This window comes from Brachyhypopomus gauderio, chromosome 1 (genome assembly GCF_052324685.1).
Source record: "Brachyhypopomus gauderio isolate BG-103 chromosome 1, BGAUD_0.2, whole genome shotgun sequence".
NCBI lineage: Eukaryota > Metazoa > Chordata > Actinopteri > Gymnotiformes > Hypopomidae > Brachyhypopomus > Brachyhypopomus gauderio.
The window spans coordinates 10990578-11014572 of NC_135211.1; the positions used below are offsets into that span (position 1 = coordinate 10990578).

At 39.4% G+C, this 23995-nt stretch overlaps 1 protein-coding gene and 1 long non-coding RNA gene across 3 annotated transcripts in view; one reads left to right on the forward strand and one right to left on the reverse strand.

The window, feature by feature from the left end:
- Positions 1-4460: 4460 nt before the first annotated feature.
- LOC143495888 (uncharacterized) lies at positions 4461-8840 on the forward strand. Its single transcript, XM_076992563.1, has 3 exons — positions 4461-4893; positions 5362-5544; positions 6862-8840. Exons 1-3 carry the CDS (start codon positions 4698-4700, stop codon positions 7653-7655), a joined length of 1173 nt encoding a protein of 390 aa, XP_076848678.1. The 5' UTR covers positions 4461-4697; the 3' UTR covers positions 7656-8840.
- Positions 8841-14388: 5548 nt separating this feature from the next.
- The window catches only part of LOC143497424 (uncharacterized), a 40007-nt gene continuing 30400 nt past the window's right edge, over positions 14389-23995 (reverse strand). Inside the window, exons 5-6 of one of the 2 annotated variants that reach the window (XR_013125882.1) lie at positions 14810-14880; positions 14389-14551 (exon numbers count right to left, since the gene is read on the reverse strand). This is a non-coding gene — a long non-coding RNA (uncharacterized LOC143497424). Of the gene's footprint in view, positions 14881-23995 lie in introns of both variants that reach the window. The other variant, XR_013125881.1, reaches the window with a different exon arrangement.

Genomic DNA, 23995 nt, shown 5'->3' on the forward strand with positions numbered 1-23995 from the left:
AGACAAATAGCATGAACAACTGAATAGACAAAACCACGGATACCAGACTGGGGAATGACGGTACTTAAATACAATGACATTAAACGAGGGGGCAGGTGACGGTAATAACAAGGGGCGTGGTAATAAACAAGGAATCACGAAGACAAACGAGCGGGGCGGGATAAACAGGCACGGAAACACAGACACAAGGGAACCCGGAGTGACAGCCAAGGGAGGGGGCGAGGCCATACGTGACATTAATCATGATAGTTATCATGAAACCAATAAACCATCAAACATACACCATGCTGGTCAACCAAGTTTTGTTCAATCAGCTCAACCAGTTTTAGCTGGCCATGCTGTATTGTCAGCAGACAGTGTCACTATTTGTTCTCAGTTGGACAGATAATTTAGGGACAAATCAGAATTCCTGCGTATTCTTGCGTATAAAAATAAAATTATACCACAGTTAGTTCCGACCCTACAATGTGATTGGCTGAGAGGCGATCTAGGAGTGCCGATATTACATGTTATAGCACTGTAACCGAAGCTCTCCATGTATTACTCCGCCACAAACAGGTAACCTAGCAACGAAGCAGCGTTTACAAGCCAAACAGCGCAACTACAAACAAGCAGCAACATTATCAAAATGAATTACAGGGAGTTCGTTAAATCTATTGGCTTCGAAAGCATTTGTTTCGATCTGAAACTGGAGGATGAAGCTATAAATGACCAGCCTGATTCCTCCAATGAGCCAAGGTTTGTCACGCTTACAAACAATGATTTGGATGAGCTGGAAATTCAGAGAAACGAAGTTAATACCGTAAAACAAACGTCCTGGGCTCTTAATATATTTACATCCTGGTTAAAAAGCAATGACATTGCAGTCGATTTTAGTATTATCAACAAAAATGAAATGAATCAGCTTTTACGCCGTTTTTATGGATCCGTCAGAAACGTGAAGGGAGAGTTATATAGCATCAGCAGCTTCGTTGGTTTAAGAGCTGGACTGAACAGATACCTGAACGAACATCCGATCAGCCGTGGATGGACAATAATTGTTGTACTTTATTTTTAATAAATTCAACTTTATCAATAGTTGTTTTTGTGTATATTTACCTCTATAATATTTATTGGGTAAGGCTATTCCAGTGTTGTGTAAGTTTAGCAGCGAGCCATTGAATGGAACTATTTTAACTGGCGGAGTATTTTACCAAACAGGTCGTATTTTCTCATCCTCTTTTACTCAAAATCTTTCAATAAACAGCGATAATGGAACTGTGGTATAATCGCAATAATACACTCGAGGTTCGTGCTATAACGGGTAATATCGGCACTGCTGTGCTGATCTACGGCACTCGGCCTGCGGCCTCGTGCCTACGACCGCAGCACAGCAGTGCCGATATTACCCGTTATAGCACTCCCTCTCGTGTATTATTGCGTCAGTAAGTACACCAGCACTTTGGGTAGGTTTGGGTAGGACTTGTAGTTTCCTACATAAATAGAGAACCTCTACATTGTGGAAACCCACTGATCTACAATCAGAAATCTATTGTGTTTAACTAGCTAACCATCTAATTAGCTAAACTAGCAAACTCACTTTTGCTAATTAACAAAAACGATTCCACTATACTGCTAATGTAGCTATTTTCTTCCTTTACCAAACACTTAGCAATTTCAAATGTAACGCTAGTTAACTACTGATGATGAATCTGTCAACTTTGCATGATGGTCCATTATGGTGACAACCAATTACTCGCTTCTACATGGTGGGTCTACACACCTTTATGAATGGAGCATTTGTGTGTGGATCAGGTGCAGAAATGCAAAAGGAAAGTCTCAAAACCCAAAATACACAAGAGGAAATTACCAAAAAATAAAAAAAAACCAATCCACAAATGCAAACGCACCATTTTATGAACAAATTATATATATATATAATTTTACTTGCAAAATATGCAAGTAAATGTAAATGAAATGCATTTCGTTTCACATACAAATTATGATTATATATAAATGTATATAAACTAGAAATTAGTGTTTGAGTTAGTGAACAAATTTGTACAAATTTCAGGTTGTGAGACACAAACTGAAATGTATTTATTTGTGAACAGTGAAATGTATTTGTGATGTGTAATTTATGTATTTTCATTTACACATTTGTAAAGAGTGTTGAGAATAATTTCTCATCATACTACTTACTGGACACTAAACCGGGTTCGTTACTTATTGCTGGTTGCGCGAACCGTGTGAGTTATTTTCCCCAGTTCAAACAGACAGAGCATAATCTTAGGATAGTGACATCTAGTGGTTCAAACGTTAGACGTCGATGTTCTGCTGAATTAATTCGTTAGTTACAGGAATCCTAGCAAAAACGATTGGTTTGTCGAGCTGATCAATGCTTATCTATAGTTAGATAAGTAACAGAGATTTAGCAGCCATACATTACTATAAATGAAAAAAAAACAAACATGACGTTATTATATAACTGCGCTAAGATATATATTTCAATAGAGGTACATCTCAGTTACGGTGATATCATGATACTATTTAAAATATCTGGAGATTAAGGCATCGAGAAAATGTGTAGGCTATTTAACTTACGTTTTGAGAAGCTGCAATCATTTCTGACCTATAAAAAGTTATAGTTATTTATAACTATATAAAAAACTAATATTATTAGTTTTTAACTAATAATAATATAATAATAATAATAATAATAATAATAATAATAATAATATAATAGTTATAACTATTATAACTAATAACAGTTTACCTTTTCATCTCTGGAGTAGGCCTATCTCTTCCGATTCAAGCTTGATCCTGATCCTGCTGAGGTGTTCATACCGTCACCGAAGTCTAAGAAAGAAACTGTCACTGACTTGGTCCTAATCGTTTATGGTTACGTTTTTGAAGGATATACTTTTAAATAAGTTAACCCTCTACAGTACAGTGTTGCCCTCAGGGAACAGCATGTTTTCTTAAGCCTATTTGTTTGTTTAAATGATTTCAACCAATCAGAATGATCAAAATAATATTAAAGATCAGTCCAGTAAGGTGTGGGAGTCACTATGAAGTATCATTTGAAGGCTTCCTTTTCTGACACATGGAGCACATGGTGTGAAAAGAAGATTATTTGCTTTAGTAATCATATTTAAAATTAAATGAACTATAAATACAACATGTTCATGTGTATAAAGGTGTAAACAAGCACTTTGTCAGCTTTTTTTAATTTAGCATGTACAGAAATTAGGTTTATCTTTTCGTTGCCTCATGGCAACGTTATGCAAGACAAGGTATTTTCAGGGATGTATTTGCTGGTATTTTTCAGGGATGTATTTGCTAACCCTAAAATGTTATCACATTTTACATATTTTGTGCACTAGCTCTGAATATGTATTGATGTATTGATTAATTTTTATATTGTGGGTCCTTCTAGGAAAAAACAGCCTGTGTTGGAGATTTCCGGCTGCATGCAGTCAAATGGTATGACAACAGGTTTGTCACCATCCTCAGTACCTATAGGTGCACACCCTGTTCCAGTGTGGAGAGATGGGATAGAGGCCAAAAGCCTCTCAATCAAGGTCTCATGCCCTGCAGCAGTATACAAACCACATACAATCAACACATGGGAAGTGTTGACTTATTGGTTCATTGATTGCTATATATCACACCAACATCCGGTCAAAGAAATGGTACAACCTTGTCTTCAATTTGATAGATCTGGTAGTGGCCACATGTTGGCTCATCTACAGACGGGATTGTGCTGACAATGCAATGGTAAGAAGTGAACACATGCGTCTGTATGCCTTCGAGTCATAATTTAAAAAGTTGCCAGGAAGAGAGGGTGAACCAGTGGTGGGATTTCCCAACAATATGAGGAGAAGAGGAGAAGACAGGAACCCACAGCTCACATCCCTAACCAGGATGTCCGCTTGGACAATACCTCACACTGGCAAATAATGTGTGAAGGTGCAGGGTCCCTGGGTGCACAGGAACACCCAAAGTGATGTGCAAAAAGTATAACGTACATCTCTGTTTCACAGCAGAGAAGAACTGCTTTCTAAAGTTTCACACGGAGTGAAGTTTCATTACACAAAGTACATGATATGGCAATAAACTCTACAGTTTTTGTGGTTTTATGCTGCTCTCTGAGCACTGTTCTATGATATGTGGATTAAAATAATTGTTCTCTTCAATTTTGTACCATTATTGCACATCGTTGCCCGTAGGCAACAAAAAGAGATTGAGTGGAGGGGTTCTGAAGAAAAAAAACCTTTTATCAATACAATGCGTCAAAATGACCTAAAAATGATGTGGAATATTTTTTATCATGTGAAACTATCAAAACGTTTATCGATACAATATTTCATTATTTTAACCAAAGTACCAACTTTAATTCCCTATGCACAACAAGCTCTAAACACGTACACAAATGTGCATTCGTACACGGTACAAAACTTTTTAAGGTTTCGACGGATTTCTGCACGCTTTATTGCAATATATCCTAAAACAAATGCTACCAAAACTAGTTTTAAACCAAAGTGGAGAATTTTATAACCGTGTACTTTTCAAGTAGGTGGCGGTACATATCTTAGAGTCCACTGTCATGTCGTGGTTACGCTGAAGAAGAATGCTTCAAGGAACCGAGGTTCCTGACATCGGCCATACAGGGAACGCTAGCAGGAAAGCTAAAGATCTGTTGCGTTTCATACAAAATGTCTAAAATGGAGTACTTGAATTCTTTTTTTATTAACCGATTAATGGCGGTAGCCGGAGAGATATTCGAAGCAGTGAAAGACACTGTTTCTGAATACCAGGAAGAGACTGAGCGAACTAAACAAGAAAACCGTCGCCTGATGAGTATACTGAGTGAAATTAATGCTAATTTTAGCAAGGAGAGGCAAATACCAGGTAGTTGGCCACCTAGCTAACACGTTATCGTCTAAGTTACATAGCTAAGTAAAACGTATTAAACGACTGGCTTTCCGAAAATGTTTTATATAAATTATTCTAGCTAGCTTATTCTTGGCTAGCTAGCTAAGGTAACTAGCTATGGATTTAGAGTTGGATACACCAGCTAATTGGCTAATCGTAGGAAAATTCTTAGTAGAACTAGAGATGTTGGGAAACATAAATGACAGTGAATGTCTTCAGTGACCCTGCAACTTGACAGATGTGCAGTGTTCATGGCCATTTTCAGTGTCATTGCTTAGAGTCCAAATCCCTGAAGATATGTTGCATCTTGCAGATAGACCATCACTGATGTTTGCAGATACAGGCATTTTATGACCACGCATTTAAACTAATCTTTTTTTCTGTTTCTTTTCTATTAAGTGTATCAGTCATTGACTTTTACTTGTGTTCTTTGTTTACCTTAAGATGTACAAGAAAGCAATGCCAGTAGAGCTATTTCTGAGCAACAAAACATCAATCAAGGTCCACTGGGTTCAGATCCCTCACTAATACAGCTGAAACTGGAACTTGCCACTGTGAAGCAAGAAGCCGACCCGCACCCGAATGAAACACCCACAAGCATGTCTCCCTACGCAGAGAATGCCCATGGTGAGGCCTTAAAGTGTTTCTCAGTTAAACCAGCTGTTGAGGAAAAGGAGGAGGATGGTTTGCATACGAACAAAACAATCACAGTCAAATTAGAATGTTGTGACTCCCAGATCATCCCCCCTGATACCCCAGCTGCATTGCAGCGTCTTGGCCCAAGTGGAGATCCTATGGGAAATGTTGGTCTTCAGCATGGCCCTTGTCTTTGTCCTCATTGTGAGGAAACATTTGATGACTTGACATGTCTAACAACACACCTGCAGAGTCACACAGACACACTCTTTGATTGCAGGGTTTGTGGTAAGCCTTTCAGAGATTGCAAATGCTTAACAAAACATAAAAAGGTTTTACACAAACAAGGTAGGTTGTATCGATGCAAGTTGTGCGGGAAGTCATTCAGATACCCGAAATCACTTACTGTCCATCTTAGAACACACACAGGTGAAAGGCCATATTGCTGTAAGTTCTGTGGAAAAGGCTTCAGTCAGAAAGGTCACTGTAATGAACATGAGAGGATCCACACAGGTGAAAGGCCATACACTTGTCCAGTGTGTGGTAAAGGTTTTGTTCAGTCAACTCCCCTCAAGTCACACATTCGCAATTATCATCATGATCAGCTGCAATTATTAGAAGGACATATAAGTGAAAAAGCTAAAATAAGGGCACTCATGAAAAGAGGGCACTTCTCTCCAAATTTTCAATAAGCTCCTTTCAGGTGTGTTGATTAGCCCTGGTATATTCCCATTTGTGTCATTGTTCAGTGGTTCTGCATTAGTGGTTAGAGAAAGAGAGGGCATGTTTATTGCATTATAGTGACAGCCACTTTTCTAAAAGCAACAAACAGTGGATCAGTAAATAGTCTTTTACAATAATCATCTCAGTAGCTGGATTGTAAACACCTCACACTGATCTGAAGAGTACACACAGGCTTAAAAATGTAAGGAATGTGGAAATGAAAAGTGGGTTGTCAATTGTTAAAAATGAGTCAATCTGGAATGCCAAGTAATTTTTTTTCATATTTTTTAAAGTAATTACTTATTAAATATTTGTATCAGTAATTGTAATAGATTAAACATATTTGTATAAATGTTTGCATGTGTTCTTTTTCTATTTATTATGGACAGTGTGCCACTCCTTGTATATGTCATGTAGCTTTAAAGAGTTTGTTTTTATTTTACATTTTTTTTTATTTTGTCTTTCTTTTGAAAAAACATTTGATATTTTTAAAATGAAATTTAACCTTTATTTTTCAATTTGGTTACTTTAGAATGTGATTTCCTTTTTCATTTTGTGTTGCTATTATTTTGTCCACCTCTTTAGACACACAGACTAGCCATGCAGATGGAGTTCTTGAACAGCAAATCCCCTGCCAGGGGCCACAGGATTCAAAACCCTCACTACTGCAAGTGAAGCTGGAACTTGCAACCATAGAAGACAGAAAGGTGTCCCAACAGCAGTCGAGCTTAGGAATACATGATCAGGATCCAGCTGATTCAGGTGCATTCACTGCTCTGGATGCACATGGAAAAATCAGTGATGATGTACACGCAAATTCCTTTCTCTCACCTCAGTCAGCATCATGTGACTCTGAAGCCGGGTATCACAATAACACGAGCCTATCTGCAACTGTGCTCCAAAGTTTGGAAAGAAACCATTTTAATACTATGAACAGAAAACAAACATATGACCAATTTTCTGATGCGCCAGCACATTCACAAAGTCATTTATCCAAGGCGTTCGGCTGTAATGAGGCCTTCAGACGTGCTTCCTCAACAAATAAACATGTGGCTCTACACCACGAAGACAAGCAGTACTGCTGTGATGTGTGTGGAAAGTGTTACGGCTATGCCCGTGTACTCAAAGTTCACCTTAAAACCCATACTGCAGAGAGACCCTTTCACTGTGGCTCTTGTGGAAAAACATTCAAGCTGAAGAATCATTTGAAGGACCACGAGAGGACCCATACTGGAGATAAGCGTTATAGCTGCTCTGCATGTGGAATGAGTTTCATTTGGACAAATCAGGTCAAGGTGCACATTCGAAATCATCACAGAGAGCAGCCAGCTACGGTTATAAGCAAATCCGTCAGACGAGGAAAACACAATATTTTTTAATGCCAATTTAGTCTGTATTTGGGATTCTGGAAATGTTCAGTCGGACCTACTAATTATGTACTCCTTTTAAAAATATATTTTACTGTCTGAAATGTCATTGTTTTTAGTCATGCTCTGTCGTCTGCCCAGTTCATGGTCACGGCTGTGAACTGCCTGTTTATTATAAAATGGGAAAAAAATCTGCAGGCCTGCTTTGTTTCATGTTTTGATTATTTTGGCTGGCCAATAACATTGCACAAGATAATTGCATAACTAATAACATTTTATATTACTCTGTTTTATAGTATATCCTTTGTCTTTATTATCATAGTTTTGATGTGTAATTAGTTTACGTATTGTGAAGGTAACTGTAGGCCTAAGTGGGGCCCCTAACCCTCTACTGCATGGTGTTGCTTCAGGGTAACAAACCATTTTCCTCTTAATATCACATGCACAAAAGAATCAAAAATGTCTTTATGAAAAGGGAGGGCTTAATTGCAACCAGTCATTCACTTATATTTGGTCACCTGACTTTTATGGGGTTTTTTCAAACACATTTCCTGGACTTGAGGCTTGTGTGGCGGCCATATTTTTTGTGTTAGAAAATAGGTCATAAAAAGCATCAATTTGAAGGTTTTTGTCAATGAAAAAGATATGTTCATAATGTGAGGTAAGTTCTGATTACATTCTCTACTGAAGAGACTGCACTGGCTCTGGGCTCCCAAATAAGGAGCATCTAAGCTTAATGGATATCAAAACAGGTGGCAAACTTTCTCTGCAAACATCAAAATGTCTACAGCAAGACGGGAAGGCCTTCACTGAGTGTAGAGGCTGGCATTGATGAGAATTTGAGAAGAGGTCCGGCTGCGGCCATACCAACAGCCCCAGAGGCACATACAAGTTCCCTGAATGCAAGAGCATCAATAAGGTTCAATGCACCAAGTGTGGAGTGTTTCTGTGTTTCACAGCTATAACAAAAAAATCTTTTTTTCCCCTTTCATACACAGTAAGGTTCTACAGTCAAAATTTCCTTCACACCAGCTGATGAACAACACTTCATGTTGTTCATAAGCGGTTTTAAATCAACTGCAGAATTAAAAGTGTTTTTCAGTATTCAAAAGTTTAGGGGATATACTATATGAATTGAATTGCAAAATGTTTGTAATGTTTTTATATCGTTCATTTGTTGCAGTGTTCTTTTAGGTAACGTACCTACATTAAAAATAAAATAAATTACCTGGTTATGGGGTTAATGTAAATGTTTTTTTGGTTTCATATTTCTTATTATATGTTTCATGCTTTGTCACTTTTAATAATTAAATCAAACATGATGTTTTCATAAAAAAAATTTTGTAAAAAATTTAAATTTTCTAATTATTACCATTGTCGCACATTGTTGCCTCCAAGCAACCTACCCCAAAGTACCCCACCAAATATTTTGTAATAGGTTATAGTGGTGCATAATAAGTGACCAAATATTTTTTAAGCAAAGATTTTATAATGCATGCAGAGGGCTAAGTCTAGAAATTCCGGCGAGCAATGCTTACCAGTAGGTGGCGGTAATGCAATAAATGTATTTCCTTCCAACCTCCATAAAAAAGGAGGAAAAAAAGAGAAAAAAACCCAAGAAGAAGAAAAATCAACTTTCGCGGCGTGCTACAAAGAAGGAGCTCAGCGCTCAGTATGGCTAAGATTGACGCATTAAATTCATTCCTTATGGATCGTTTCAGCAGTATAGCAGGAGAAATTCTGCAGTTTGTTGAAGCAATCGTTTTGGAACAACAGGATGAGATAAAACGCACCAAAGAAGAGAATCGTAACCTGATGAACATGTTGGCAGAAGCTGGCGTCAACAAAGAAAATTCGGGAGCAGGTAATGTTTATCAGATAGCTAAGATGTAGTCTGCTCGGTGCATTTTATTTTTTAGATATTTAGATGGTGGTGTTAATTAGTGTGGCATTTTTTGTGAACTCTGACAAAAGAAATCCTTGTCTTGCAATATTGGCTCCATTCTCGCGTGTAATTTGGTAGCGAGCCAGATATCCTAGCCTGTTTGTTAGCTAACCTACCCTAGCATTACCAGCTCATTGAGAATGTTTGTTAAAACTGCAGCATGGAGTGTTTGAGAAGTTACTGAACACACACACTGTTGATTCCACAGCAGCGGACCTCTCACCATTTGCTCTGTCGGACTCTCCCCGACTACCCCCAGGCTGTGTAGACATCCTTTTAGGAGTACTACCTCGTTTAGATACATAAGAGACGAGAGACAGTTATCTGTTGAACTGGTAGCCACACTACCCCACTGCAGCTCGCTCACACACACACACTGAGCCAACAGTGTACCGAACGCAGAGGGGGAGGGGCTCCGCCTTTATTATAACCTTTTTAGTATAACCTTCCGCTTGACAAAGTAGTGTCAAGTTAACCACAGAAATAAATACAACAGTGACATACATTGCATTCAACACACACACACACAAACCCACTGGCGAAATGTTTGGCGACATGATGGCTTATACCCAGGGCTTAATTTATTTGAGGATCCGGGAACTCTTTCATTTTGAAGGGTGCGTTCTGGGAACCGTCTGCCTCGATCCGGTAACTTTCAAGCCTACTAATTATAAGTTATGAAGAAATCTGCGTTGAACCAATTAATTGAACAAATGATTCTATAAAAGACATTTTTTTAAACACAAGATCCACATTCAGGCTTCCTAAATCACATAAGAGCTCTCCTTTTTAGCGATGCCTTTAGGCGTCTTCCCTATAAAGCTAGTTATACTTTCGCGAGTGACATAGCGCGCGACTCTGCCCACCTCGCACGAACCTGCGCGAACGGCGGAGGCGTTTATACTTGCCGTGTCACATTCTATGCAGTGTTCTTCGTAACGATATGTGGTAGTATCAGGGTTGCCAACTCTCACGCATTGAGCGTGAGACACACGCATTTGACCGTTTTCACACTCTCACACGCCACACTTGCGATATCTCACGCCGAAAAAAAAAATCCAGTTTATTTACCTCTGATCCACATATATGATTCAATGAGTTACTAGTTCGCTCTTGCGCCAACCACCGGCAATCGATAGATCGCGATATAACACTTAATTTGTGTCCATTTTACGTTCGCCACCCCCCTCCTCCATGTTAAAATCTCACTCCAAGCGAACGTCAGAAGTTGGCAACCCTGTAGTATAAAGAAATACCAATTTTAATGTTTCTTTGTGTTACAGATTTGAAAAGTGCTGGAATTTAGGCTAAAGTACTTGAAAATGCACTTATGCACTTAAAACACTTATAAAACACACTTAAATCATTTAAAAGTAATTTATATATACGAATTGGCTTGTTATTTTGACATTTGTGCGCCTAAGCGTTGCGTTTTGTGTGCGATCCGCCGGTGACGTTGTTGGCCTCAGTGACCCCTTGTCTCATGCCGCTGTTTGCGTTCCGGCATCGTTTGATTTACAAATTAAGCACTGCTTATACCTACAGTACTTCTGTGCAACTACCAGCAACACCTTAAGTAATCCACTGCTGTTGACTTGTTGGATAAGTAGTAGTTATGGGTTGCTTCATCTTAAGTAACCCTGAATACTTACACTTCAGATGGATATCACTGGGGTTCAGCTCGTTCATGATAAGCATTTGAGTCACACACTCCAATTTGTGACACGCGAGTCTACACTGGCGACGTAGAAAACTATAATTAGTGGTTAAAAAGCACTGCAAAATCACATGTTGGTTCTTTAAAGAAATATTATAATTTTTTTTAGATCCTCAGATCAGCTTTTCGGAGGGATCACCTGTTGATCAACAGAGCTGCTGCTATGAAGCACTCGATGATTCATTAATACGAGTGAAACTGGAGCTTAGCACGCTTCAGCCTGAACCTGAACCACAGCAGCTGACTGAGGCACCAGCAGACGTTGCCCCGCACCTTAAGAAAACCAGCGCTGAAAAGCAACCACAGCGTTTCTCTACAAAGACAAAGCAGAGTGAAGACCTGCAGATGAACTCTTATCTCACCATCAACTTGGTGCCTTGTGATGCACAACTCATCCCTGACAAAAACTCAAATTCAGTGAGTACTGAAAGTGCGAGCGATGATTGTGACAAAGGTGTAAAAGAAAGTCTTCACTCTTGTCCCCATTGTAAGGAATCATTTACAGAGTTCTCAATGCTAATGTCTCATTTGGATAGTCATGAGGGTGCTCTGAGTCCTTTCTATTGCCACACCTGTGGCAGGTATTTTAAAAATCGTGTGACCCTGAAGAACCATATGATCGTGCACCAAAAATTAAGACGATTCCGCTGTAACTTTTGCGGCAAAGGCTTCCATCAAAAAGGCCATCTGAAGGAACATGAGAGAATCCACACAGGGGAGAAGCCATACAGCTGTTCACTTTGTGGCAAATGTTTCACCCAGTTCAATCATGTCAGGGGTCATGTTCGCAATCATCATCAGGATACAATTCATCAGTTAGAAACGTCACAAAAGAAAAGGTGAGCAGGATGTGAAAGCATGTAGTGATTTGCCATTTGGATTATTTCAAGGTGGCAAAATTTAGCTATTTTACCATTTAATCATTGCAATTGAAGTAATTGATGTAACTTCTTTAGTCATGACCAGATATGTGATGTGATAACACTATTGTAATATGTTGGATATAATGAAGGTTTTAACTGGATTAGAGCAGCAGTCCAAAGTAGATTTCTATGCTGATATATTTAAAGTATTTGTTGTATGCCTGCCATTTACAGCTTGAAATGTATGGGGAAAATGTTCATCCTATGGTTTATATAGATTAAGAATTTTGGTACCATGGAAATGTCATTTCAGTACAGAAATTTGTTTTAAACAAGAGTTTTCTTTGTCTCATGACAAAGGATAAATGTTTCCTTGTGTTAATCTCATAAAAAAAATGGAAACTGAACCAACAATCATAGCTTCCCTGTGTGGGCTAATTCATCTGTACATTTGTGAAAATGTTTAAACTTTGTTGTTGGAGAACCATTGTGAACCACCAATTATCTTTTTAATGCCTTAGGATATTTGTGGCAGTTTTGAAATCCTGTACTTGATATTGTAATCCAGTTTTCACATTCAATTAAATGTATATTTGAATTTGTCTGCTTTTTTGTGTGTCATGTAACATATCTGCAGTCTAACATTGTCAATGTTGTCGTGTACATCTAATAGTCTTAGACGTGGCGATTTGAACTTTTTCTCTTAAAAGAAAAGTAGAGACCTGTCTAATCTCTACTTTTATTTTGAAATACTGTACGTAATATGAAGTTCTTATACACGTTAAAGGGGGCGTTGAATGTTTCTGGAGTAGTTTGGCAAGCAAACAAGTAAATGACCGGTAAATGGAGAGAACTTTTCGGAATGCCCATATGTAATTTTTGGAAAGTTGTTTTTTTTTTTTAAGAACGTATAATGGCCACAGCCATTACTACATGATACGTCACATAGCTATCTACGTTTTGTCTTGATCTAAGATTTCTTATTTAGATGTGCAAGACGAAAATTACTTCAATGAAATGCTGGCGAAGATCAACTGCCAAAAATAGAACTAACGAGTTGTATTGCTAAATATTCGGCTAATCGTAGTAGCTCACTAGCTGGCTGACATCAGTTACGCAGAATCTCAGAAAGCTTGCGTTAATTACACCTAACTAGCTTAATATTTTTATTTAAACAATTGGTATAAGTAACTTTATTGTATGAGTATGGAACCAGAAGCAAAACGTCTTGGCTGCAAACCTAGACAGGAATCACTAACTGCATTTAGATGCCTGATTATCTCGATTATCCTGAGATTTGATTAACTGCGAAGCTTCTCATACCTCTGACTAGTAGCTCATTCGCTTAACACAATTCGTCACAAGGGGGCGCTGTTGGCGCTGAAATAGTTTTGATGTATGAGTGACGCTGTGTGATGGGAGTTAGGCTACCTCATTCGTAATGGACCGACACAAATCGCAGTTTTTCAGCCAGGCATCAGCACCCCTAACTACTTGGCAGGTTAAAGACAGAATACTGGAAACAGCTGGGCTCGCGGTTAAAGGGAAGGCCTGCAGCCATGATGGCTCTTTATAGATAACATTTCCTGTCTTGGTAGTTCGCACACAGGTCATGTTTTTTTTTTGCACGTTTGTTATTCTACATTTACATTTATGGAATTTAGCAAACGCTCTTATCCAGAGTGACTTACAAACCTTCAGAACCTTTTTTTTTTTTTACAAACCTTCAGAACCTTTTTCTTCATGTTAAAGCAGTACTCTCAGTCATGGTAGCTGTTCCTTCCACACTACACATGGAATCACTGTCTGTGGTCTAGGATCACTTAGCAGTCTCCCAGTTAAGTTAAAGAAGAAGGTATTCCAAACAGGCACCTATTCCCTATTAAAGCAGAGTTATGTGACTCCCAAGCTTTCTGCCTCAGTAACACGAGTTCATTTGCAGTTCAAACTGAACAAGTTCCTCTGGGATCCATGATGTGCAGTACAGATTGCTGAATACACTGCCTCACCAGTCTTGCACACAAAATGATATCAGAGAGAAAATTACTGCAATGCTTGTAAGAAATCTTGCCCAAATTACCCGTGTCTAGAGAAAGGCGTGGCTAATCACAGAAACGAGGGATGGCACGCCGGTCACCTTAGTGGCGGATGTTTAAAACATGCAGACAGTCTTGAGAATCTAATGAAATCAAATGTATTTATTTATATAGTGCTTTTTACAACAGTTGTTGTCACAAACCAGCTTTACAAGTGTCCAAGTCCAAGCCCCCAGTAAGCAAGCCAAGGGCGACAGTGGCAAGGAAAATCTCCCTAAGAGCATGAGGAAGAAACCTTGAGAGGAACCAAGATACTGTGGGGGAACCCGTCATCCTCTGGCCGACACCTGTCACCATGACAACAACAACAATTTAAAGAGCGAGCCAAAAAAAAGGAAAAGATGTGAGGGATAAAGTCCATCTTGGTGTAGATTTATAAAAACGAGTTCTTTATGTAATTCCTGTACAGTCCCAAACGTCTTGATGGTTGGTAATATTATACATGAGTCCTTTATGTAATTTAATTTCTGTTTAGTCCTATCCATCATCCTTTATCCATCATCCACACTGGTTTGTCAGGGCATTGGGTTGGTCCTCCATCATACCTGGTTAGGCAAGAGGTGGCCGGCCCAGGATGGATCTCTGAAAAGGCTCGTCTCTCCTCATCCCAGTGTTCCTCAAGTGAAAATAAGACAAAAGTTCTGCAGCAGACTCAACCATCAGTTTATTGTAACATGCAGAACTGTAGTTGTAATTTTCTTCACATATGTTCCTTTGATATGTCCGATGTGGTACGTGACTGGGCAGACTTTTAGTTTGGATCATTTTATATAGTGTGCTGTGTGTTGTCTGTTGATTATCTAAATGTAAATGTAAATGTGCCATATTTTGTCAATTGTGATTCTTACACCCCAATCTGTTACCACTGTCTGTCAAGTTAACAAATGTGAATCAAATTTCATAATGTTCAGATCTGATTGCAAACAAGACCAAGCACTCTCTGCATTTTGATTTTTATATACGCAGTATATTTGTAGTTTAAGCCTAGTCTGATGATCTAACATGAAACCCAGCAGTACCTCTCCACTGCAATTTAAATGATTTCCATGCTTTGCAGCTGTGACATGATTGGTTATTACCAATCACGATAATTTGATGTAGGTTGTGCTGGTAGCAGAGACATCGCTGAAGTATTTAGAGCAAAGGGACTTCAGGACCAGGATGAGTAAGTAGAAATTTTATGTGAGTAAAGACAGCAAGTGGACAACTTTTGTAATACAGATACACAAATCCACTACACCATTGATTAAACAAGTGTTCTTTTAGTTTCATTTTGTTCCAGGAATCTAATGTTTCCTGCTGAATAGGTGTTTCAAGATTTTACTGGTGTCTGCTTTATTACTATGACTTTATTTTTAATTATAGTCTTTTTAAATGCAGTACTGAGTAGTTAACCAATGACCCAATCCCTATGTGAATAACCTAATTATAAGTATTTCAGTAAGATATTGCTGTACCACTAGAGGGCAGCAACATTTAAAAGTCTGGTTTCCTTTCTCTGTATCTCTTTTTGGAATTTTTAGGGTTCACACACATAGTATGGTTTTATGTTTGTGTTTTCATTAAAGTCAAAAAGGGAATGGGTATTAAAACTTCCATTGGCTTAATGGAATCTCATCAAATTAGCTCGTAGGGGAAGTAATGATGCACAGATGATTATGATGATGGTTTCACTCAGAGATCATTGTCTGAGGCTAATGTTGTACAGTTCATGATGCATGATGCACATGATACAGTTGTTTGTGGGTTTCGCTATGAATGTCCTAAAATATCAGATATTTGGTCAGATTGTATATCTGTTAGGCCTTCAACAGGCATTCTGCTCGTCTTCTAAAGAGGCATTCTGGTCTCAAGCAAGATTGTGGCACACTACATAAATATATTATCAGTCACAAAAGGGAGATGTAACAGCCTTTTACGGGTGCAGGTGTAAATCGGAGAAAAGGCTGTTTGCACTTGGCCAGTAATGCTTGCTGGATGTGAAGATAGTCACTGTGACGTCTAACTGTATTATAATACAGGTCATGTGACGTCTAACTTCCCTGTGTTAGAATACAGGTCATGTGACATCTAACTTCCCTGTATTATAATACAGGTAATGTGGCAGGTCTGAATTGTCTGAAATTGTCTGGTGCTGCTGTTTAATGCATAGAGCAGTGATGACGTCATGGGTTAAAGTTCTCCGTCACTACGACGGATTTCCGTCATTTGATTTTTTTGGGGAAAAAATCCGTCAAATCATAATAAACAACACACGCGCGTGCTATCTGTTTTGTGGCCGAGATATGATTCTCACTGGCGCTCATCAGCGCTGGATGGATGACGGCGGTGTCATTTGATTGACTTGCGGTTCATTCCGCCTTCAGATTTGCGGATGTTACGTAGAAAAGTTTTTACCCCCCTCCTGCCTGGCGTGATCGTAGCGCGCGACTTTGTACACCTGCGCGAACGGCGGAGGCTATTTGCTGCGTCACATTCTTTTTGCAGTGTAGACCGAAGCAATATGTGGTAGTATAAAGAAACACCCCTCAAAACAGTGGAATGAACATTTACCTGACCAATTGTAATGTTGCATTAGTGCTGGAATTTAGGCTAAAGTACTTTAAAATGCTTGAAAATGCAACTACTTCGTTTCACACCAAATATCTGTCTGACTGAACAGTTATTACGTTAACAAATACGAGCCTCTTGTAATTCCAGGATGAAACAGGAGAGAACGTGAAGACGTTAAGATTGGGGAAAATAAACAACCATTAAATAATGTGATAAAAAGCAAATTATTTCGAATCATTTCGAGTATATGTTTAAATATTTAACTTAAATTTAACGTTGAGAACGCGTTGAAATGGACCTTGAAAGTGACGTACAAGTGCTTTAATTCCACCTTATAAAGGTGTATGAACCCGGCAAACATGACTTGGTTCACTGCGCTGAAGTGCTGTGCGCGCGAAGTTACAAAATTCGAGAGGTGCACGACTGCGAGGCTCTCGCGCACGGGTGGAGTCACCGCGATTAGGTCATTTTCGGCGTGCGGACCCTCGCGCTGCTCACGCCACTCGTGCTGCGTCAAGTATAAAGGCTTAAACCAGGCTGAACATGGATGGTGTTATTCTGTTTGTATTTAAAAGCTCTATCCAGTGGTGTTAAATTTTTTGTAACATACCTACTTAAAGCATGTAATCTTACGGCTTATGTTTTTGCGATGGTGAATCTGATAAAAACGAGAGCTTCATACCTCTCACCAGGATTCACTAAATTTGACTTGATCTTTAAATAATTTTCTGGAAGAGGACCCCCAGATAACTCCATTATATAAACATTTATGTACATTTATTGCTCAGGTGTTCATTCTCTCTTCTCTCCTTACACAGGCTGTTTAGATAAATATACTTTATAAATGTGTTTATTGTGTAGAATTAGGCAAAAGAGGCCGTGTCCCAACTACACCACATTTTCAGTAATTGCTGGCATTGTCTTTTGCCAGGAAAAATTTTTCAGTCAAATGAAAATTTCTTGCTTTAACCCATGGATGACGTACAGGTGGCATCTCTGCAGAGAATAATGTCTTTGAAGATATATGGGGATGGCATGGGAAATATTTTAGGGCTTTTTTCTGTCACTGCTGCCTGGAAAATGCATCTGAACAAAAGATCCCTCTAGCAGAGGTGTCAATTCCAGGTTCAGAAAGTAAAAGTCCTCACCAGGATCTTGCTCAAGTTAAATGTCACATGACTGGTGCCAGTCTGTTAGATGTCACATGACTGGTGCCTCTAGTCTGTTAGATGTCACATGACTGGTGCCTCTAATCTATTAGATGTCACATGACAGGTGCCTCTAGGCTGTTAGATGTCACATGACTGGTGCCTCTAGTCTGTTAGATGTCACATGACTGGTGCCTCTAGTCTGTTAGATGTAACTATTATCTTGTGACCTTCTCACCTTCTCTTGAGAAACCCCTCTCTGAGGCTTATGTGATATTGTTGTGTGTTTAATCTGCTTTCAATTTATCATCTGTATCTCATAATAACGTCATGAGAAAAAGCAAATGACTGCCTGACTTTCCCCTCTCTGTGAATATGTAATAAATCAGTGATCCCTCATAGACTGCAGGAGGAACATGAGCTGGTTGGTTATTTTTAATGGACACATTCCTGTAATTGGCATTTGCCATTTGTCTTACCTACCCTATAGTGAATTACGATGTGCTGTCAAATAAAAAGGACACCGTCTTCCATAATATGAATGTTATCGAGCCAGGAGCAGTAAGACTGTAATGGCAGGAGAAGTGTGTCTGCGTTCGCCTGTCACAGTGTTGGTGAAGGATGAGGTTGAGACCTCTTTCCAGGTAGTGTTTGTGTCCCACATCAGACTTGGTTCACATCTGAGACTGAGGAGGCTGAATATCTCCATTCATCTTCTTGCATTGCTTAATGAATTGATTTGACTGAAGTAGATATAGCATTGGCTGTCACAGACCCCAAAAGGCCATTTTATTGCAGGCCTATAAATGTGATACAGTGAAAAATTGAAACAGTGATCCACGTGGCTCTCAGTGTCCACTGGAGAATTTGTTATTTTCACTTCTTTTAAGGTTTCTCATGGAATATTTTGTGAATGTTTATGCCTTTCTTAGTTTTTGCTGATAATATGTTTAGTTAACAAGTCTGTTATCTGGACCAACTCATTGGGAGTCTGGACATGTGAATCTGCCGCCTTAAGGATGTTATGGTGGCATTATGATTTCATTATCATGGCTTTGAAGTAGATGATAAGTGATGAAACACACACACACACATCCAGTTGTGTGGTGGTTCTAGCTTGACCCAGATGGATTTGCCTTCCTTTTTCAAAGCATGTGCCTTCTTTATAGAACATGCCTACAGTCTTGTTCTCCGTAGGTCGCTTGACTTCCAGTTACACCGCCATGTATCAACAGGGCAAGCTAGCACTGCTGTGTTGGGTTAAAGGTTATAAAATGGTTATATGGTCTCAGTCTTTGCTCTACTCCTGTGTTCCATGTGGGTTTCTCAGGTTCTCCAGATGCATGATGACCCTCTGCAAGCTTCTCTGGCTGTTAGTCTGCTGTTTCTGCAGGGGCTTTGTGCTGTTTTGACAAAGGTCCAGTTTGGGGAGTGTGGTGCTCCTGTACCTTCCATGACAGGAAGTACTCTTTATTTACCCTTTATCTTTCAACACTGTGACCATTCATTCATACTGAAGATCACACTAATGTAGTATTGTCCTGCAGACCTTGGCTATCAGACTAAAGCTCAAACTAGCACTTGTCAAATTGTTGACTCAGACACTTCTGCAGAAATACAGAAAGAACGTTATGATGGAGCAACGTTATATAGCACCTTTCATACACATACAGCCAAAGTGTACGGAAAACACTGCCTGAAGATACTAAGCATGTCTGCACAGGATGGATGAAACACCACCCACCCTGACCATGGATGAAGCACCACCCACCCTGACCATGGGCTGTTATGTCCACCAAGCATGTTAAGTTATGTTAACAGTTAAGTTATGTTAACAAGCACCATTCTTCATGCATAACATTCAAATGAATCAGTGAGGGATCAATATTGAGAGATTTGGTGGATGATTACATGGAAAACAATGGGCTAATCATAAGGCAGTAATGAACACAGGGTCCAGAAAAATCTCGCCCGATTCAAAACCCTCTGCACAAATACTCTGTATCTGAATCTGAATAATACCAGAAAAATGTACTTGGCAGAGTATGTAAAGGGACTAGGGGATTTCCACAGCTCCTAGAAAAGACCACGTTTCACCTTATAAATCAGAAAGGAATTGATATGGGGTTTCTTCTGTAGGCAGAAGGATAGCAGAAGTTGTAGTCATTCTACTGCGTTGCAAGACTAGTATGACAGTTTTGTTGAAAGTTAATTCAACCCACATTCAGGGGTGTATTTACCCAGGAAGACCTGTTCCTGCATGAGCTATTTGTATTCCTCCTTTATAGTTATAACTCAAATGCTTTGGACCTGCCTGCTAAGCTCTCTGCATGACAAAACCAAATCTTTATTTCCACTGTGGGATTTATAAAAGTGCATAGCACTTAGTCACTCCTGACAGGTCTATGTGTCTGGCCTTATCGATGTGAGCTGTGAGTAAAACACGACTTTTCTTATGTTTCCTTGTTTGTAATTAGAAGGTTCAAGGCAATAATGTCTCTCTAGCGAGATGGTTCAAACAACCATGGCTCTCACCGCAACCTGGTGGCACACAGACATGACGGGTGTGATGTGCCTTTTTATTAGGAGCATGTACCTGGACTCCTTCAAGGCTGCCGTGTAACTGTGAGTACTGTGAAGTACACTATACACACCAAACTGAACCGAGCACCTCATCTTTCCTGATTGTTCTGGCACAAGAAATATGCCTGGACAGAGGACTTATTTAATATTACTGGTGATCCACGTGTGCATAAAAAACAAAAAACATGACACATGATGTCTTTTATCACAGGTTTAAGTGATGATTATACAGGGCCGGCGCCACGGGGGGTTGAGGGGGCGTTGCCCCCTCAGGCGAGGTGTCCCGCCCCCTCAATGTAAATAATAAGACCCATTTATTAATATTATATTATATATTATATAATATATATATATATATTATATATTATATAATAGACCCCCCCCCCGCTCAACAACTTATGTTTGCCACCCCGAAATTTTCTGACACCCACACCCCCCCCACTGTAAATGTTCTGGCGCCGGCCCTGTGATTATAGCAAATGATGTACAGAGGCCTATTTATTTGGGTATTAATTAAAGTGTTTATCCAAAGAAGATATCGGTGTTACTGGCACAGATGATGCTAACACCACTGAACAAATATCCTTGGATTGGAGGCCGTGAAGTTCATCTGTGCAGCCGCGAGAGAACTAATCAAACATCAGCAGAGCCATGCTTGAATGTTGCTAATACCACTGATCTGAAGAGGACTCTTTTATCTTACCACCTCAGATTTTTATTAGCAACACCAAGTTAAAACATGCACTAAACAAGTATTCTTATAAAGGCTTGTGGGCCTTAATCTGCAAAATCATCACTTAAATGTAAGACAAAGTTAAAACAACCACCTGAATCTGTGCAAAATGCAGCACACACTGAGCTCCATCTGCATCATAACTAAAAGATTAAAGACGCAGCATCCATGCTGAAACACAGATACCGTTTACCACAAACTTGGTGATGTTATTGTAATGTAGTTATTAATAGAATGCCATCTGTTATCAATACTCCAAATAATACTGTGTATCTTTATGAATGTAGTTTATTTAGTCTTTGGTTGTCTCTAGTCATTGATTATAGGGACCACTCTTCCAGAAATGATTTTATTGAAAATAGTGAAACCATAACTTTTAAATGCAATGGTTGCAGAAGCAACAGTAGCGGAAACTTTGCCAAGTGTGATGTCCTTTTTAAATGTCAGTGTGCATAGAACTCTAAGACACAATGCTACACATTGTCACAAGTGAAATAAATATCCCAAGCCTGTTTGTTTGTTTGCTGATGTTTTGAAAATTAAACTCAATGCATCATAGCAACGGGTCCAAAGTAAAGACTCCCAGCCTTCAGGAGGCATGCCTGCCAGTTCAGAGAGACATTCCAAGGAATCTAGAGATCATTTATGGAGCTGAAAGATGGCCACACTTGGACTTGCACCATGTCCTGCCAGCTGGTCTCATTCTTCTCGGCCTGCCGAGACCAAAACAAGCCAAGATGGTTGCTGGGAGAATCAAGTTTTAAAAGGCTGTTTGTGAAAATCTGCATATGGTGAGTGTAGTGTGAGGTAATGATGAAGATGCTGGTTGTCATTCTGAAGTGTTGACAGAGGACGAAAACATCCTGAAAATATGTTACATCAATAACTGATGATCATTGTTGATTATGTTCTCTTAACCAATTTATAAGCTATTCTTTGGGTAAAGGAATTTAGTATATTTGCCATATTTGTCATAAGTATAAGCCATGCTCTTCTGTTTTATACTTGTAGTGAGAGTAATCATTTGTAAACATATGCACAACCTTTTCGTTTCATATCTACGTGCACTTCATCTAGCTGCAATTCATCCACCTGCTCAGCACTGTAGCTTAGGAATCTACAGAAGCAAAATTTTGCCATACATAGATAAACCTAATCTCAACAAGACTTTAACTATAGATCTGAACAATCCGTATGTGCTTGGAGTATTGCTGTGCAGACATAAAAATAAATGTAAAATGATCCATCTGAAACTACCTAAGACCTCACAATGTCAAGAAAAAAGAATGAATTTTTTTTAGATCCAAAAATACATGTTAAAAATATCTGTGAAAATCAGGCTGGAAGAAGATGCCTAAATGGGAAGACAATAAATAACACCAAACCGGTCACCTAAAGTGGAAAAACATGAAATAGATTCTGGAATAGCGGATACTGATTCAAAAAGAAGAATTCAGGGTATGGATGACTCAAAGCAGTATGAGAAGGCAGGCCAGGGGCGGAGAAGATTAGAGCGAATTTTCTAACTGGGTGAGCTGAATTACCACAGCCTCATTAGAGCAGAGCCAGGGACGATGACACAAACCGCATACAGCCTCCTAACAAATGAAGCAGGAGCCATTAGTAACACAAAGGAAATGCTGACCATGAACACCAATTGAATGTCCACATTCATTTCCATGATGTAATCACTATCACACACATACTGACCACTACTGACAGTTCTAGCCATTTTGCATATTAAAGTTTTTGCATTAAGGAAGGTTTTTTGCATATATATTTGCATATATATTTGTCATATTTATTAGAAACTCTAAACACAACATTGTCACCTGATAGCTGAAAATGTGATTGGTCAGAGCTGGAAACCATACAACTCATTATAGAGTTGCTCTCAGAGCTCTGTGTGTCAGTCTGGACCGCTGATGCACCTCCTTTAGCCGGTGACTCAGAACGGACCTGCACACCTGGGTCACATGTCGAAAATCAATCGGAAATGTAACCCTGAAAGCCCATAACCATCCTGCCATGTGCTCAGAATGCAAATCAGAATGATCAGAATTACACAGCATGTTTCTTACTTCCATGTATTCCTATTTCCTGAACTTCCATGTTACAGCATGTATTTTGATAGTACTGCATAAACCGTTCTTTGGTTGTTAGGCAGGCAAAAACAGCTCTCATTTCAAGATCATTGTCATAAAAACGGGTGCATGGTGAAATAAGGTTGACTAACAGAGTGACTGGATCAGAAACATGCTGTGCCTCCACAAACCTCAAGGATTCTGGGTGCAACTCTTCCAAGCTTGTAGGTGGTGGAGGAAATGGCAAACCACTGTGACTGGGTCCAACACCAATCAAAAAGGGCACAGTAATGGGGGTGGAGAGACAGGAAATGTCCATGTGAGTGTGGTATGTAAGGGAACAAGCCTGATCAGCAGTCTGACTGCCTGCGGAAAGAAACAATCCCTGGGGCAGCCGGTTCTGGTTGGTAAGCCTTTGAACCGTCTGAAGGACGCACTGAAAGGTCTCATGGGATCCTCTCTGACTTCGTGAGACAGCGTTTGGTGTACAACTCTGGGGTGGGATGGGAGTTCAACCACAGTGATGTGTTGGGCTGTCCTCACCACCCACTGCAGAACTTTGCAGTCCAGAGCAGTGCAGTTCCCGTAGCAGGCGGTGATGTGGTTACCGTAGCAGGCAGTGGTTCAGCC